We start from the raw sequence: 15,915 nt of genomic DNA, 5'->3' as shown, positions 1-15,915 counted from the left end.
GTTCCTGCCAGAGGCTGATATTATTTTCTTCCCCATGGGAAAATGTCTGTCTTTCCCCTGGTGCCTCTCCTCGGCCGCCACATTTGGAGTCAGGAATTCGGGGTTCAGAGGCATCAATTTGCATTGAATCACTACGTGGCACAGTCTGCGAGAATATCAATGAACTTCACAATGCCACTGCACTGTCACTTCAAATGTAATGGATTTTTATTGATATCAGCAGTCAAGGAGTTAAGGGAAAGATTTAACTTTTCTGTAAAGCTAGAATTAACCCCTTTGCGGAACAGAATATGCCTGAAATAGCACAAAATAATCCGAGGAGTAAGATAGAAATGTCCAGGAACCTTTCAAAATGGCCCAATTTGTGCCACAGTAATTTCAAGTGAAAAAATGAAGGGAGGAGGAAAGTCATTGCAGTACCTGTGACACTGCCTGTTAATCCCATTAAGAGGGTAAAATGAGGCATGAACATGGCCATTAGGAGGGTTGACAGCAACAAACATCCTCGCAAAATAAGCACCTTGCCTTCAATTGAACCCAGCTTCAGGAGACAGTTTTGTAAAACCTCAGCAGCTGCGTAAAAAGGCAGTGGATAGGAAAGGAGAGCCTTTGCCACCAAGCACACACTTACCAGGAACCGCAGGGTGAAGGGCAGATTGTCTGTGATCATTTCTTTTGTTTGGTTCCCCCAGGTTAAAAATGCAACCAGAGCGAAGAGTGTCTTAAACAGACATGCAGACAAATGAGTCCAGGTCATCATGCACACAAAATCACTTTTGTGTCTCATACTGCCTTCTAAGGTGGGCAGGAAAATTTGAGAAGTGTAGCTGAAAATAATAACCCCAACTGAAATCAGGAATTTCTCAAAGTCCACCGTGAAGGTGAGCTTTTTCCACGACCATTGTTGCAACTGTGTCAGACAGTAGGCAATGACAATAAAAGTTACAACAAAATGCACCAAGGAGCAAAGGAGGCTCAGCTTTGAGACTATTCTGAAATTTTTTATGAACACACAGGGCACCAAAATAACAAATGCTGTTATGAACCAGGTTTTCTCAGACACTTGTGGAAAACTGTGAAACATGAGGTTTCCACTCACCACCAAATACAAAACACAAGTCATGATCAGTTCAATAACTTGGGCACAATTAACAACTCTGCCTCCTAGTTTAGGGAATACTTGCTTGCAGCAGGCATTGGCGATGTCTTCGTATGATGTCCTCACTCTGACATGCTGTCCTTCTTCATTTTCTTCATATAAGCAGGCGACGAGAATTTTTCCAGTGTAGCAGCAAATCACAGCAGCGAGGATGATAAGAAACAAACCGACATATCCACTGTGCAGAACTGCATATGGCAATCCCAAGACAAAAATACCCTGGAGAGAAACAAAAAAAACAAGACCCTTAAGTCAAATATGTCTCATAAGAAGGAGATGCGTTACTGTTCATCATATGTTAAATTATTTAGGTTCTTATCTATTTTAACTCCCAAAACAGTTATTACACTTGACAGTGATTACTTATGAAGTGCTTTTTTGCATGTGACAAGGTACGATAAAAATGTACCTTTTTTTCTTTCTTTACTTGCAATTGATAGGAATCAATGAAGCAACGAGTCAATTCTGTGGAAGACTTATGCACCTAAGATGATAGTAGCTCATTGACTGTGCAAGGCCTTGCAATTGTAATACTATATTTACTGGGGCTGAAGTACATATCTCAGAAGCAATGAGCTGTATCTCACTTTAAATGAGCATGTTGCAGTGTCGTTTTGTACAAAGCCATAAATAGAAGATAATACTGTAATATAAAACTAATGAAGCCATCTCTGAGAAGGAAATACAGCTTCAGGACTCATATTCATTAACTTTGCGTGCACATAGTGCTTGAATTTATCTTTTAATAAGATGCCCCCAAGGAAGTTGTACACAAAACTCCCAACTTGTCCTATTAATTAATCCTGGCAATGGAAAAAAAATTGCTTTTCAGATTCCAGAATCAGCATCTCCAAACCCTATTTTCCTTTGCAGAGTTCATATTGGTGTTGCGAGATGATTTGCTTATCCTTTGAGATAACAACAATAACATTTCATTTGTATAGCGTCTTTCACGTTGGGAGGACACCCCAAGACGCTGGACAATCAGTGTTTCGGACCTGAGCTGGGTGTTAGGACCGGGGAGGGCGGAGGGTGGGGGAAGGAGGCTGATCAAAGGCACAGTCAAAGAGAAGGATCTTGAGATGGGTTTTGAAGGAGGCAAGAGAGGGGGCAAGACAGAGGGATTGAGGGATGAGAGACAGTGGTGAAGACGGGTGATGTTGCGGTGGCGGAGCAAGGCAGAGCGGATCATGGCACAGATATGGGGGATGAAGGATAGTTGAGTGTCAAACAGGACGCACTGACCTAACACAGCTCCCCCCAGCCTGACCTGCAAACAGTGAACCTCACTACCCCCAGCCTGACCTGCACACAGTGACCCTCACTACCCCAGCCTGACCTGCACACAGCGACCCTCACTACCCCAGCCTGACCTGCACACAGAGACCCTCACCAGCCCTGACCTGCACACAGAGACCCTCACTACCCCCAGCCTGACCTGCACACAGCGACCCTCACTACCCCAGCCTGACCTGCACACAGAGACCCTCACTACCCCAGCCTGACCTGCACACAGCGACCCTCACTACCCCTAGCCTGACCTGCACACAGAGACCTTCACTACCCCAGCCTGACCTGCACACAGAGACTCTCACAATAATGTCACAAAACTATTTCTCCTGAACAATCACACCTTTGCTTATCTTCTGAAGACTTTATAACAAACCCATGCTATTACAACTGCTAGCAAATTCTTACAACATATACATTGCATGTGTCAGCCTGGCTCGGTTGGTAAGCATTCTCTCCTCTTCGTCACTAGGTTGTGAGTTCAAGCCCCACATCAGACTTGGAACCCATATAGAAAAAGTTGGCACTCCAATGCAGTTCTAGGGTGTGCTGCATTGTTGGAAGTGCCATTCCTTGGATGAACTGAAACCTTGCCTGCCTGTTCAGATTGGTGTTGTAAATCCCGTGGCAGTAAACAAAAAAAGAAGTTTCTCCTGGTGTACTGGTCAACAATCCCCCAAATAAAAAAGTGGTTATTCTGTTTGTGGGTCATTACACTTTATAGTATATCCTGTGAAGTGCTTCGAGATGTCTTCCTGACAAGAAAGGGACTCAATCAAATGTATTTTCTGTCCTTCATTAGGACAGAATTACCCCCCCATCCCTCATTTCTGCATGTGTAATTGGAAAGTATCTTACAAAATTGTGAGCCCATTGCAGTGAACATTGGCAGTCTATTCATTCATGAGAACCAATGCAGTCCCATTCTGTTCAAATTGAATACTGCAATAATTATAGATAGTATTGTATCCATCACTATGGGTCCTCAGGTGTCCAGACAACATTGTCAAGCCCTTTGAGACATCCTTCCAATGTGAAAGGTACTATGTAAATTGCATTGTATTATCTTGATGTAAGATGAAAAAGAATTTAATTTGATATAGTGCCTTTCATGTTGGGAGGACATCTCAAAACGCTTCACAGGATTTACTGCAAAATGTAGTGACTGTATATTTTGTAAAAGAATGTAGATATGGGACTAATCCAAGGCACTGTGGCCAATTGTAGCCCCATGATGGTTGCCCCAGCTGAGATCTGTGCTAGTGGCTTAGAACACTATAATAATAAAGATTCTTGCATTTGAGATAGCGCCATATCACGTTGTTGAAACGTTTCAAAGTGCTTCACAGAATATACTGTAAAGTGGAGCAACTGTGTATTTGTGGACAAACACAGCAGCCAATTTCGCACAGTGTAACGCCTGAATCAAAAGACTGATTATTAATAGAGCATGCTGCATGATTGTACATCAGCAGTATCAGAAGTCATGAAAGATTCTGCATAGGTACAGAATTTTTGGTCAGCCCATACAGCCATGTATCAGGAATCAATGCCACAGGTTAGGTTAGCTGGCTATCTGACGCATGATGGTAAAATGTCATCACATCTACATGATCTACGTGACATAATCTACTGTGCATCACCTCCACCCTTTCTACAGTTCACTCTGTGTTTATAATTAAGCTAATGTCTAATTGCTCATGGTGAGAAGGTGCATATGGAAGGTGCAGCTTGTGGTGCAGCGCTGGTTCAGTTGCAGGGAGGTAGATCCTTTGTTGTTGTTGTTGTAGATCCTTTGGAAGTCACAGAAGGGAACCATTGGTGTGGAACCCGTTGGCTGTTAATGGCTTTGGCAGAGCCTTTGGTTCTGTGTGAAGAGATGTGGAAGTAGGGGCAAGGTAGATACGAATAAGGAAGCAGAATGCACAAGATTGGTTACATATTCACAGCACAACTTATACAGAAAAATATCAATGCCTTTCACATGGCAAGAAAAAGAAACTTACATTCAGTAACTTGTTTCATTTGACTCATCATGTTCTATATCAATATCCCCCAGTTCCATTAAAGCATCCTTCCTGAAGATTTCAACAATCCTCATAAGTTTCACCCACAAAATACACACTCAATCCACTTTACGATATATTCTGTGAAGTGTTTTGAGACGTCTCAACAGTGTGATAAGGCGCTATATCAAATGCAAGAATTATTATTACTATAAGTAAATTTATGGAGAGTGGCTCTTCTCCAGTCCTATTTGCTGGGGAGCTGTTGGATTCTAATCTAATGGAATATAATAATAATAATAATCCTTGCATTTGGTATAGTGCCTTATCATGTCTTATGGATGTCTCAAAGCGCTTCACAGAATATACTGTAAAGTGAATTGACTGTATATAATAATAATAATAATCTTTGCATTTGATATAGCGCTTTTCACGTCGAGAGGACGTCCCAAAGCGCTTCACAGAACACACTGTAAAGTGAATTGACTGTATATTTGTGGGCGAACGCGGCAGCCAATTGCGCACAGCAATGTCCCACAAACAGTCGTAGATTGAAAATGACCAATTTATTTATTGTTTTTGGTTTTGGAGGGATTATTATTAGGCGTGTGGAGTAAGGAAACTTGCCCAAGGTTTCGCCCTGCCTGGAATTGAACTCAGGTCTCTCGCTTGCAAAGCGAGTGCTCTAACAACTGAGCTACAGGACTCCACATATATTTGTGAGCAAAACGCGGCAGCCAATTGCACACAGTAGTGTCCCACAAACAGTCTTGGATTGAAGTCACCAATTTATTTTTTTTCTTGAGGAATTATTATCAGACGTGTCAGGCGATATTATCATCAGGAATATAAGTACGGGTGCATCAATAGATTTCCCTCACAAAGCTCAGACTATTATAGATGCAGCAGTGGTTTTAAAATATATGTAATTATCGCTGTGTATTATTCAGTGCTATTACGATGATAAGTGCAGGAGGTAAGCTTACCAAGGTACTTACTTTCTCTGGGTACCTTCAACAGATTACAAATCTTTTTCCAGACTTCTTCCCAGGTCCACAGTATCTTGGTTTCACTGCATTCATTGGATCATCACACTGGACCTCACTTGCTCTGTACCTAGTTTGCCATCCCACCACTGCCTCCTCGTAAGGGCAGTTTCTAAAATCTACCTCTTCCAGGTTACCATCACACTTCTTAAAATCCGCACTGGACAGCTTTTTTTAATTAAAAGTTCAACATGAAATATCCACTTCAGTCATAACCTTCAGTTGATAATCAGATCCTTTTTCCTAATGTCTATTGTACTTCTGTTGGCCTGCAGCAGATGTGAGTAAATCACCTGGTTCCATCACATGATCATTTTCAAGTAAAGCATGTGTTGCTAAACATCCTTTATTCACACTTTCAGTCATATCTCATATGTAGGTGGGATGCATTGAAATCCAAGCTTGGTTTGGATACTCTTAAGCATGGTGATGTGTCAGACACCCAGCTGACTAAAACAAAATATCTCACATTCCCCAACGCTAGAGCACACTAGAACCTTTCACCATAATATTGTTGTCTCCAGCGAGTGAAAACACATAGATGTTAGTCCCACACTCAAACATTATTTAAACATCCATATTTTAGAATTTAGAGAACTTTACCCCAAGCCTCATTCCCCGGCTTGCCTTAAGCTCTGCCATTGTTAAACACTCTGAAATATTTCCCTGCATAAAGGGCGCTATAATAATGCAAGTTGTTGTTTGTTATTATTGATGATTGTTTCTGCTGTTTTTTTTTGTTTATTATTAGTAGTAGTTTGTTGTTATTATTGCTGCTATTTAGGACAGAATAGAAGAAAGGCAAGTATCTATAATAGACAATCTAGTGAAGCTATTGATACCAAAAATATAGGCCCCCAAATGGCTTTTAAATCCACAGGGAATGTTGGTGCAGCTTTGTAAGAGGGAGCTCTTTGCTTTTTAAGTATAATTTTGAAATGCCCTCACGAGGCACCATTGAATACTATAGTTTATAAGGAAGCTCACCGAATTCACTCACAAAAGCATTGAATTCCCTTAACAAATGTTCTATAGCTCTTATAAATGACTGCCTTTTCACATATGCTCCCTTACTCCCCAAACTATCCAGATTTCAGCGATATAAATCTAAGAAAATTACCCTTCCCAGCTCAGACCATTATTCTGTAGGTGGAAGGGAACTTTTATGGACAGACATACTGATGCTGAGGCAGGTTGCTAAGCAACAAACATAAAGTGATAACAGAAGCAATGTGTTTCCCTCTGGATTCAGGAACAGATCTCTGCAGTTTGAGATGGAAGGGACTGGCAATCATTGGTCTGAGGTTGTGATTGATAAAATCTTATAAAGTTGTTCCTTTCGCTTATTGTAAACTATTGCAAGCTTATAATAATAATCCTTACATTTGATATAGCCCTTTCACGTCGTCGAGATGTTTCAAAGTGCTTCACAGTGGGTTGACTATGTATTTTGTGAGCGAGTTGCATACAGCAGTGTCCCACAAACAGCCATGGGAGTAAGTGACCAATTTTATTTGGGGGAATGTTGGCTAGGACACCGGGAGAAACTCCCTTCTCTTTTCAAATAATGCCATGGGATCTTTAATGTCCACCTGAACAGGCAGCCTGGACCTTAGTTTAACACCTTATCCGAAGGATGACACCTCCGATAGTCAACATGCCCCAGCGCTGCAATGGAGTGTCAGCTTAGACACTGTGATTACAAGTTCTGACATGGGGGTTGAACTCACAACCTTCTGACTCAGAGGCTAGAGCACTACCACTAAGCCCAGCTGACACAATATTAGTATAAATCAACATTTTGCGGTATCCTGAGAATCCAGAAATGGCAATCTCCAAAGTGATTTTGTAACTTTTGTTTGACCAGATTCTCTCAAAATAAAATTGAATATTATTACGAGGCAAAAGTAAGATATTTTATAAAATGTGTTTTTTTTTAGTTGTGTTATAAATGGGTAAAATCTTCTTGTAATTTATGTATTAAGTAAAGTTGAGAACCAATGTTGCTGTATTTTCTGTTAGCTTCTTGACTGTGTGAAACTTGCAATCCTCAGGCACCACAGGTGAATGGGTTAACCCCTCCTCCTTCACTCTCAATTGGGTTCTGAGCCCATCCTTGTGAAGCACTTCGAGACATCAGCCTACAGTTAAGCTGTAGGCTGATGTCTCGAAGAGCTGTATATAAATGCAAGATGCTCTGAAGGGCTGTATATAAATGCAAGATGTTGTTGTTGTTTATTAAACTACTCAGTCAAGAAGAACCAATTCAGTCAAGAAGAACCAAATTCAGTCAAGGAGGTACGTTATAGTTATACAAAATGCTGGTCAAGAAGTTCTAACAGGATGAATCACTGCTCTCGAATCATTTTGATAACTGCTTTTTATTATCTGAATATCTTCAATGACTATCAATAATGTCTAAGACCTCACTGCAGGGATTTAATCTAGCACCTTCCTGGCTAATATTCTCTTTAACATATAGTATCTTAACTCTTGAGCTAACAAGGGACCTTGGTTGTCATGAAAAAGGCATTTTGTATGTGTGATAATTGTAATGCAATCACTACATGTTTTTTTGGAAGATAATAAACAATCATTCGGTGAGTACAGTCTATATTATATAATAATAAAATAGCAATCAATGCTTTTCAATTACATCTCTGCATTTATGAATGTTTCAGAGTCTGAAAACTTCCTGCACCTGCAACAGCTTCTGTGTAATAACCTGCAGGTTAACTATTGTCTGCATAAAAGATACCTGCACACCAATTTTCAATAAAATAATCAATTGGTTTTAGTTTTCACAATGCAGAAACAATTGGTAATTTACATACATTAACATTTTTTAATAAAAAAATGTACTAAATCTGTTGAAAGATTGAGTAAAAAAATGTATGAATAAAATTCTAGTAAAGATTGTTATATGGAACAGGTGAGACTGTTACCAGTCCTTTGATTTGAAAGCTGAGCTTTTTTGCACTGTTAAGTCTTGCTTGCAAAAAAAAGATGGGATGATTCTTCATGAGTGATCTGAGCTGTGAGATTGATTGCTGAATAAGACTTGCTAAATTCAACCATCAATCTCATGCCACAGTGTGTGAGTGGAACCTGGCCAGCTGTTCAAACAAGCTTTAATAGTTCATTTCTTCTAACTTTCCCCACTCTCCAATCTTGTCCTTTCTGCTCGTGTAGACACTAAGTCATGCTCGGGGTATAATTCCGTGGATGGCAGACACTCTCCAATAGCTCATTCAAGTGACGACTCTTGATGTGTAAGTCTAAACAGTGAGTTTTGGCAGGCTATTTGATCACAGCAATGCAGCTATCACAGAAAGCCTGACGCTGCCTGAATCGATATCTGTTCACTCACATTTTGCAGCAATCAGAACCAGGAGTTTCATGAAATTTTTCCCATCCTAGCCCAATGACATTGAGGCCAAATGTACTTCTTTCTGCTCCCTGGGCAATGATCATCCAGGCTTTAAAAGGAACCTACTAGACTGCACCCAGACTCACAAGTGTTAATTATCAAATTGAATGTTACATTTTTCACCTCTTATTTAAATATTCAGCGCCTTGGGACGTCCTCCCGACGTGAAAGGCGCTCTATAAATGGAATCTTGTTGTTGTTGTTGTTGTAAAGGGATTAAGTAGATTATATTCTACTGAATTGATCCATTTGCAACCCTACTGCTGAGTTGTTCCCTCCATTCATCTGACACCAGCTTGCTTCATGTCCCCTGCTCCATCCTACCATCGGTGGGCAAGCTTACAGCAATTGTACCCCTACTCTTTGGAACATATCCACCTCACCCCTCCCTCCGAACATTTAAAGCCTGTGTTAAAACCTTTCTTTTCAACACCTCCCTCCACCCCTAGCTTGGGTTCCCAGTTGGCTCTTTGAAGCACTTTGAGATGTCCTTTCGATGTAAAAAGCACTATGTAAATGTAAAATTTACTGTACAATTATTGTGTCCAATTGTCCAATCTTATTTTTCTAATTTTCTCCCCTCTGGCAAAATGCCTCTCTACTCCAAGACTGGTCTCTTGATGAGATGAGATGTGGTTCCATGGGAACCTGTGGCCTCCAATAACCCAAGCATCAAGTGTGAGCCTTGGCAGTGAATGTAAGCCACTCAGCTGTAGAGGGTGTCACAGTTAAGCCTGACCTTGCTTCACATGCACACAACTAGCAGCAAGTGCTGTAGTGGGACCAGGGCCAACAATCCTGGAAAGGCCAGGTCAACTTAACCTCCCCATGCCTGAGATCAGTAAACCCTTGGACCAGGATTTGAACCTGCAACCTTCTGGTCCATAAGCTGCAGCTCAGAACATTACACCATCAGGGCTGCACTGATCCATAATCTTATTTTCTAATATATTTAAGTTACTGCACTTGACTGGGTATCTTACCTTCCACATGTTACATGTGTTGGTGATCTCAGAATAGAGCATCATTGCTTTTAAAAGGAAACTTCATACTTACATGAGGAAAAAGGGAAAGGGGAATAAGAGGGGTGAAGGTTTGTAAACCCTGGCACTGACTAGTTGGGCCAATGCCATATTATTCTATTTAACTATATGTACACCACTCATGTTGTTTATAACTGCTGGTTAACCAAAATCAGAGAGAAATCATTATACAGGTTCCTTCAGTTTGTGACTTCTGGAGAAATGAGAGATGATAGGTTCATTTGAAGAACAAGGGTCTAAGTCTATTCTTTTAATCATTCCTCTTCTCAGTTGCCGAGGGCATACTGTTATGATTGTTTAATATGTGTCTTCTGTTTTAAGTGACTACCTTGTTTTTCCCTCCATCAAGTGCTACAACAGCAGCAAGTGTATCTTTTTCAGGTCTGACATATAATAATAATAATCCTTGCATTTGATATAGTGCTTTCCACGTCTTCTAGATATCTCAAAACGCTTCACAGAATATACTGTAAAGTGAATTGACTGCATGTTATGTGGGCGAAACGCGGCGGCCAATTGTGCACAGCAGTGTCCCACAAACAGTCAAATATTGAAGTGACCAATTTATTATTTTTCTTTTGAGGGATTATTATCAGGCGTGTGGAATAAGGAAACTTACCCAAGGTTTCGCCCTGCCAGGAATCGAACCCAGGTCTCTCGCTTGCAAAGCAAGTGCTCTAACCACTGAGCTACAGGACTCTACAGGACTCCTCCATGTATACACAGACACATTGGAGCTCTCATCTGAACATATAACATTCAGGTAAATAGAGCACTGGATTGTCAAGAACAACTTGCATTTGTATAGCAGCCTTCACAGAGCTTAAAATATCACAAATCAAATACAGGAACAGGTTTAAGTATGAGTCATTGATCTGGAACTTGCAACAAGGTGATTAATGAATCTTTAACATGGTTTTTATTTAATACTGCTGAAATTTTTTAATCTAAATTTAAAAAAAGGTATTTTTTCCCACCAATTCCCCTTCCCCTTCCCTTCAGCTAAAGGAACAGATTCTTGCCTGAGTACAATCCCTCACGTGCTGACCACTGCAACAACTCATTCATGTCAATTCCTCATATGTAAGTCCAGTAATAGACTATTCAATGTTGAAAAGGGAAATAGGCGTCATCGCCAAGTCTAATTCCGTCCTAACCTGACACGCACATAAATTAACAGCAAGGTTAACACCGGGATAATGAGCAGATGTTGGAATCTTGGCTGATTTGTTCCCCTTGCTAGCCAGTCATAGCACCTCCATTCACATCCTCTCTGAGATAGCTAGTCTAATACATAGGCCAGCGATCAAATGATTTGCCAGGGGTGGCTATCAGAGCAGAGTCAAATGGAAGCATTTAAAGAAGAATTAGACAAGCACGTAAAGAAAAAGGATATTAAAGGATCCGGGGAAAGAGCAGGAAATTGGGATTTAGATCGATATTGTTTTTAGAGAATCAAGCACAGACAAAATAAAATAGGCTAAATATTCTGTTGTACATTTTTAGGATTCTATAGTTCCCTTCTCCACTTTCCCATCTCCTTTGCTCAGCACTACCCCCATTGTAAATCTCTCTGAGATGTTAGCCTCTGTGAAAGTGATTCAAATGTGGAGCTTTCTGGTAAATCCCTGAATTATTTTTGCACTAAACAGCAGACAGTGCCTTTACAATTGAGTTGCTGAGAAACAATCTTATTATAATAATAATCCTTGCATTATGCATATTTTAAATTGAAAACAAATCATAGTTTAAGCTTTTACCAGTGTAATATTTACCAGTGTAATATTTTAACAAACAATAATTTTTTTCACACAATGAATTGTTCAGATCTGGAATGCATTGCTCGAAAAGGTGGTGGAAGCTGATTCGACAGCAACTTTTAAGAGAAGTAGATAATTATTTGGGGAGGACAAGTTTGCAGGGCAATGTGGGAATGGGATTGATTTGGACAGCTTTATATCATTCTATGATTCTAATAACAATTTAGAAACAAGACATTTGATGACATTAAAAATATGGAACAAACTCAAAATGCGGCCTTTATTTAGCACATTGTATTACAAAGAACAAGCTGCCAAAAACACACACCTCTGCCTTTTTAATTGGAAATGTGTTCCCAGATTAACAGCATTAAAATTAAATTGGAAACTCATTTAAAATGCTGAGGCTCACATTTAATTGGCAGAGTGGACTGACAGTCACAATCATTGTCAGGTCCTTCATTAGAAGAATGTTTGCTGGGACACCGGTCAGAGCTCTGGTTGGCAGTACTGCAAACTGACAGCAGCAGTTTTGCCCTGAGGAATCATGCCTTCTGTCATTCGTTCATTGAGCAACACAGATGGTGGCCGATGCAAAAGTCTTGTGGCGCAGTTTTTAATGCCCTCCTGGCAATAAAGAGACAATACAGCCCTGGAGGGCAACAGTTTGGTACTTAGAAGGGGAATGCGTGAAACATATTGTAAATAATAGTCCAATCATTCCACGCAATTTGCGACGATTTGGTACAATTTTCAGATCAAATCATGCAAAGTCCAGAGAATAAATGACTCTCATATCTGATGTCTATCTGCAGCCAGTGCAGAACCTTTTTTTTCAACAAAATAACTGTGTAATGTTATTAAAGAGTCCACGGGACACCCACCTCTTCAATACTGCTGTTATTTGGATGGTACTTGTCCAGCTAGGATGGGCGATGACTCATAGGGTTGACACAGGAAATTTGCAGGTGTAAGTGGCATATGTATGTGGAACTCACAGTCTGGTCTGGATACTCTTAAAGCTAATGATGGGTTTCAGCATGTGTCAGTCAACCTGTTGACCAAAGAAAGGAAGCACCTATCCTGCAATCATATTGGTTCAACACGGTGCCTGCAGTTACAGATACACCGAGATGGAACTAGTAAAGTGTTTTTATATCACTGGCATACTTAGGAGCTGAATTCAATGCAAGGATTATTTTAACTAAATATATGTGCAAAGCTGTATCAGATGGTGCCATATCCTAGCAATCCTGCTTCTGAAGTGTATTCTTTAGTATCCTGATTTTCTTGGTTCAGCAATGAGTGCTGTCTTACAGAAGCATTCTTAGATTGTCTTTAATGTATATGCAATATATATATGTATTTAAAAGCATATGCACTAACCCGAAAGTACTGGACTAATATTCCTTGAAATTTCCACTTTGGGGTATAATTAATTCCCTCCCTGTTTTTCTTCGCCTTTGAGAAGCTGACATTTGAAGTTTTATCCAATTCACTGAAACGTCGTTTAGTTACAATAACTATCGAGCAACTAAAACCATCAAAATGAACTGACTGTCGGAAAAAAAAACACAATGTTAAACTCAGAAAGTTCAATTCATTTTCACGTTGAACCTCATATTACTAAAGTGTAGATCCACAGAACCCAAGTGAGTACATACAGTGCAATCCAGATGTTGAGTTAAAAGAAGCCACTTTATCTCTACATAATGCATAATATTCCTCCTACGCCTTATCAGGAATCAGTGTGCTTCGGGTCAAGGCTGGCAATGACATTCTCTAATCAGGGACATGCTCGAACAATCTCTTATTCGCCTTTGCTAATCGACTTTTCCCCGGACGTTTTCTTTAATATGTTAGACGATTTAAAGTGAAATCTGATAAGAATTTGCAGAAAATGTCTAGCGGCACAATACAGCCAACATATTAATGATAACATGCAATCTGAAAAGCAGTGCAGAACTTAGTAAACTTACTTGGATGGCGTTGGTAATGTTCCAGCCTGCTTCCCATGTGGTGATGTGTGGGGTGTCCTGGCGAGGGGATAGTTGGTCAATTTCACACCTCTCTACCTGGGGCTCCAGGCACTCATTCCTCCCCTCTTTTCCAGGACAAAGTCCTCTGTGATCTGCATCCAGCTCATCCCGCTTTGCAAAGCTCAGATTTTCTTCGTCAACTTGAAATCCATATTGCTGCTTTTTGAGCAGCCTGGTTAACATGTTCTGAAAGGTGATCATAATCTTGGAGGCAGGAGTTAACCTGTTTTATTGAAGAGACAATAAGATAACAGTCAAGTTTTGGACAAGAGAAGAGAATCTTTGGGGGTGTTTATCACCAGCTCCCTCCACAGCCACCAAAAAAAAAACATGCAGCATAAAATCAGCTAGAAATATTGAGCTACTTATTTACCTTTGGACTTTTAGAGTTGTATCAGAAACCAAAAATCAATTTCCACTGAACTGGTGTGCTCAAATTCCAGAGCTATCATACAACATAAGACGTGGTGGGGAAATATATAATCTCTTCAACAAGATTTCTGAACAATCTGCAAACCATATTGAGCAAATAAGGCTCAGAGCCCTTGAAGAGAAATCTGAAATTATAATTTTTTTGTATATCACTTGAAGTGTCCAAAATGCCTTCAGTATAACATTTGAGCATTGGGTTCCTGATGCGTGAATTTATGAATCTGTCATATATCAATCATTGTAGTGAAACCAAATGGTTATTCGATGGAATCATTGAATCAAGCCCATTTCTGCCATGTTACTAACAGCCTATTTCTAGATCACCGAAATGCATGACAGCTATGTTCGCATTGTGTTTAATTGTGACTTCATTCCATTGATATTCCATTCTGCTTTTGTTTATGTTTTTATAAATTGCTATCTCCCTAATGTACTTAGTCACTAGTAGGTCATTTAGCATTCGACAAATACAGGTTGAAGCCCTCACTAAGTGGATGGAAGGTAACAGGAATTCCCTGTGAGCTTCCTGGTGGGCAACACACATCAGCATAAAATGCGTGAGAGAATTGCCACCAGTTTGGATATCCTGCAGCTCAGTGGTTAGAGCACTCGTCTTGTAAGAGTGAGACCTGGGTTCGATTCCTGGCAGGGCAAAATGTTGAGCAAGCTTTGTTACTCCACACGCCTCTATTTGCCTAGCAGTAAGTAGGAACCCGGGTTGTTAGATGATTGGCGGATCACTTTTCCGGAGGTAATAATTCCTTCAAAATTAATAATAATAAATTGGTCACTTCAATCCATGACGGTTTGTGGGACACTGCTGTGCGCAATGTTTCGCTCACAAATTAACCACAGTCAATTCACTACACTATATTCTATGAAGCGCTTGAGATGTCTCGAAGACGTGATAAAGCACTAAATGCAAGGATTATTATTATTATTGTGACGTAGGAGTGAGTTTGCCGATAAGAGATCAGTTATCTGTATGATTCCTGCATAATGCATGCTGTTCAGAATATGGTTATTATTATCTTCCTTCCCATAGCTCAGACAAACATCCCTTCCCATTGAACAATGTTTCTATCAGTTGGAGGAGGTGTGGAGCTTAAGCAATGGCTGCTTACCTCTTTGCAAACCAATCAAGGTAGATTCCAAGTACTGGATGTATGAATGGATGTCCATGACGTCCGACTCCAGGTAGCACTTTCCAGCAGCTGTCACCCCAAGCCTCAGAGTTTCTTCATCAGTAATCTGACAAAAAACATCTGCCTTCAGTGTGGTGGTTTTGTAACACATTTTGCCACAGTTCATAATACCGAAAATATATCTCAACTGGAGCAGCATGCAACTTTTTATGCTACAAAGAGGTTGTCTGGGTTGTTTCCCCAATAATATAACTGCATTCATTTATTCCAGGTAGATGTGAATTCAGCAATTGAGGCCACATGTGTCACCACTGGATTTATCCTACTACAACAAAGATGTTTTATTTAAATTGTAGCAAATACGGTTGACAGTCATGCTTCTTCTTTTAAGACAATCATTCCTTTCTTTTAATCATTAACCTATTGTAGTAACAGAGAATTGAACACAGTCCGTATTACGAAAGGGAAAAAAAAATCTATGTTCATGCACCACCTCACTATAGACAGGCTGCAATTTAATAGTCATTGCAATAGGAAGGTGTAATGCACTGCCATGTGGTGTGCG

The 15,915-nt window shown here is 40.1% G+C and overlaps 1 protein-coding gene across 1 annotated transcript; it reads right to left on the bottom strand.

The window, feature by feature from the left end:
* Nucleotides 1-244: 244 nt before the first annotated feature.
* On the bottom strand, nucleotides 245-15,516 carry si:dkey-126h10.1 (vesicular inhibitory amino acid transporter). The gene is made up of 4 exons (XM_007899309.2): nucleotides 15,330-15,516; nucleotides 14,677-14,731; nucleotides 13,714-13,996; nucleotides 245-1,378 (listed from the first exon to the last, which is right to left on the bottom strand). Exons 1-4 carry the CDS (start codon nucleotides 15,514-15,516, stop codon nucleotides 245-247), a joined length of 1,659 nt encoding a protein of 552 aa, XP_007897500.2.
* Nucleotides 15,517-15,915: the final 399 nt, after the last annotated feature.

Source organism: Callorhinchus milii, unplaced genomic scaffold (genome assembly GCF_018977255.1).
Source record: "Callorhinchus milii isolate IMCB2004 unplaced genomic scaffold, IMCB_Cmil_1.0 Scaffold3, whole genome shotgun sequence".
Lineage (NCBI taxonomy): Eukaryota > Metazoa > Chordata > Chondrichthyes > Chimaeriformes > Callorhinchidae > Callorhinchus > Callorhinchus milii.
This window is presented reverse-complemented; position numbering and strand designations above follow the sequence as displayed.

Coding starts and splice junctions, on each gene's coding strand:
- si:dkey-126h10.1 (XM_007899309.2), bottom strand. CDS start 15,516: ATGAACTGTGGCAAAATGTGTTACAAAACCACCACACTGAAGGCAGAT. Junction 14,732..15,329: donor CTTGATTGGTTTGCAAAGAG/GTAAGCAGCCAT, acceptor GTTGCCCACCAG/GAAGCTCACAGGGAATTCCT. Junction 1,379..13,713: donor ACATTACCAACGCCATCCAA/GTAAGTTTACTA, acceptor GTTTCTCTCCAG/GGTATTTTTGTCTTGGGATT.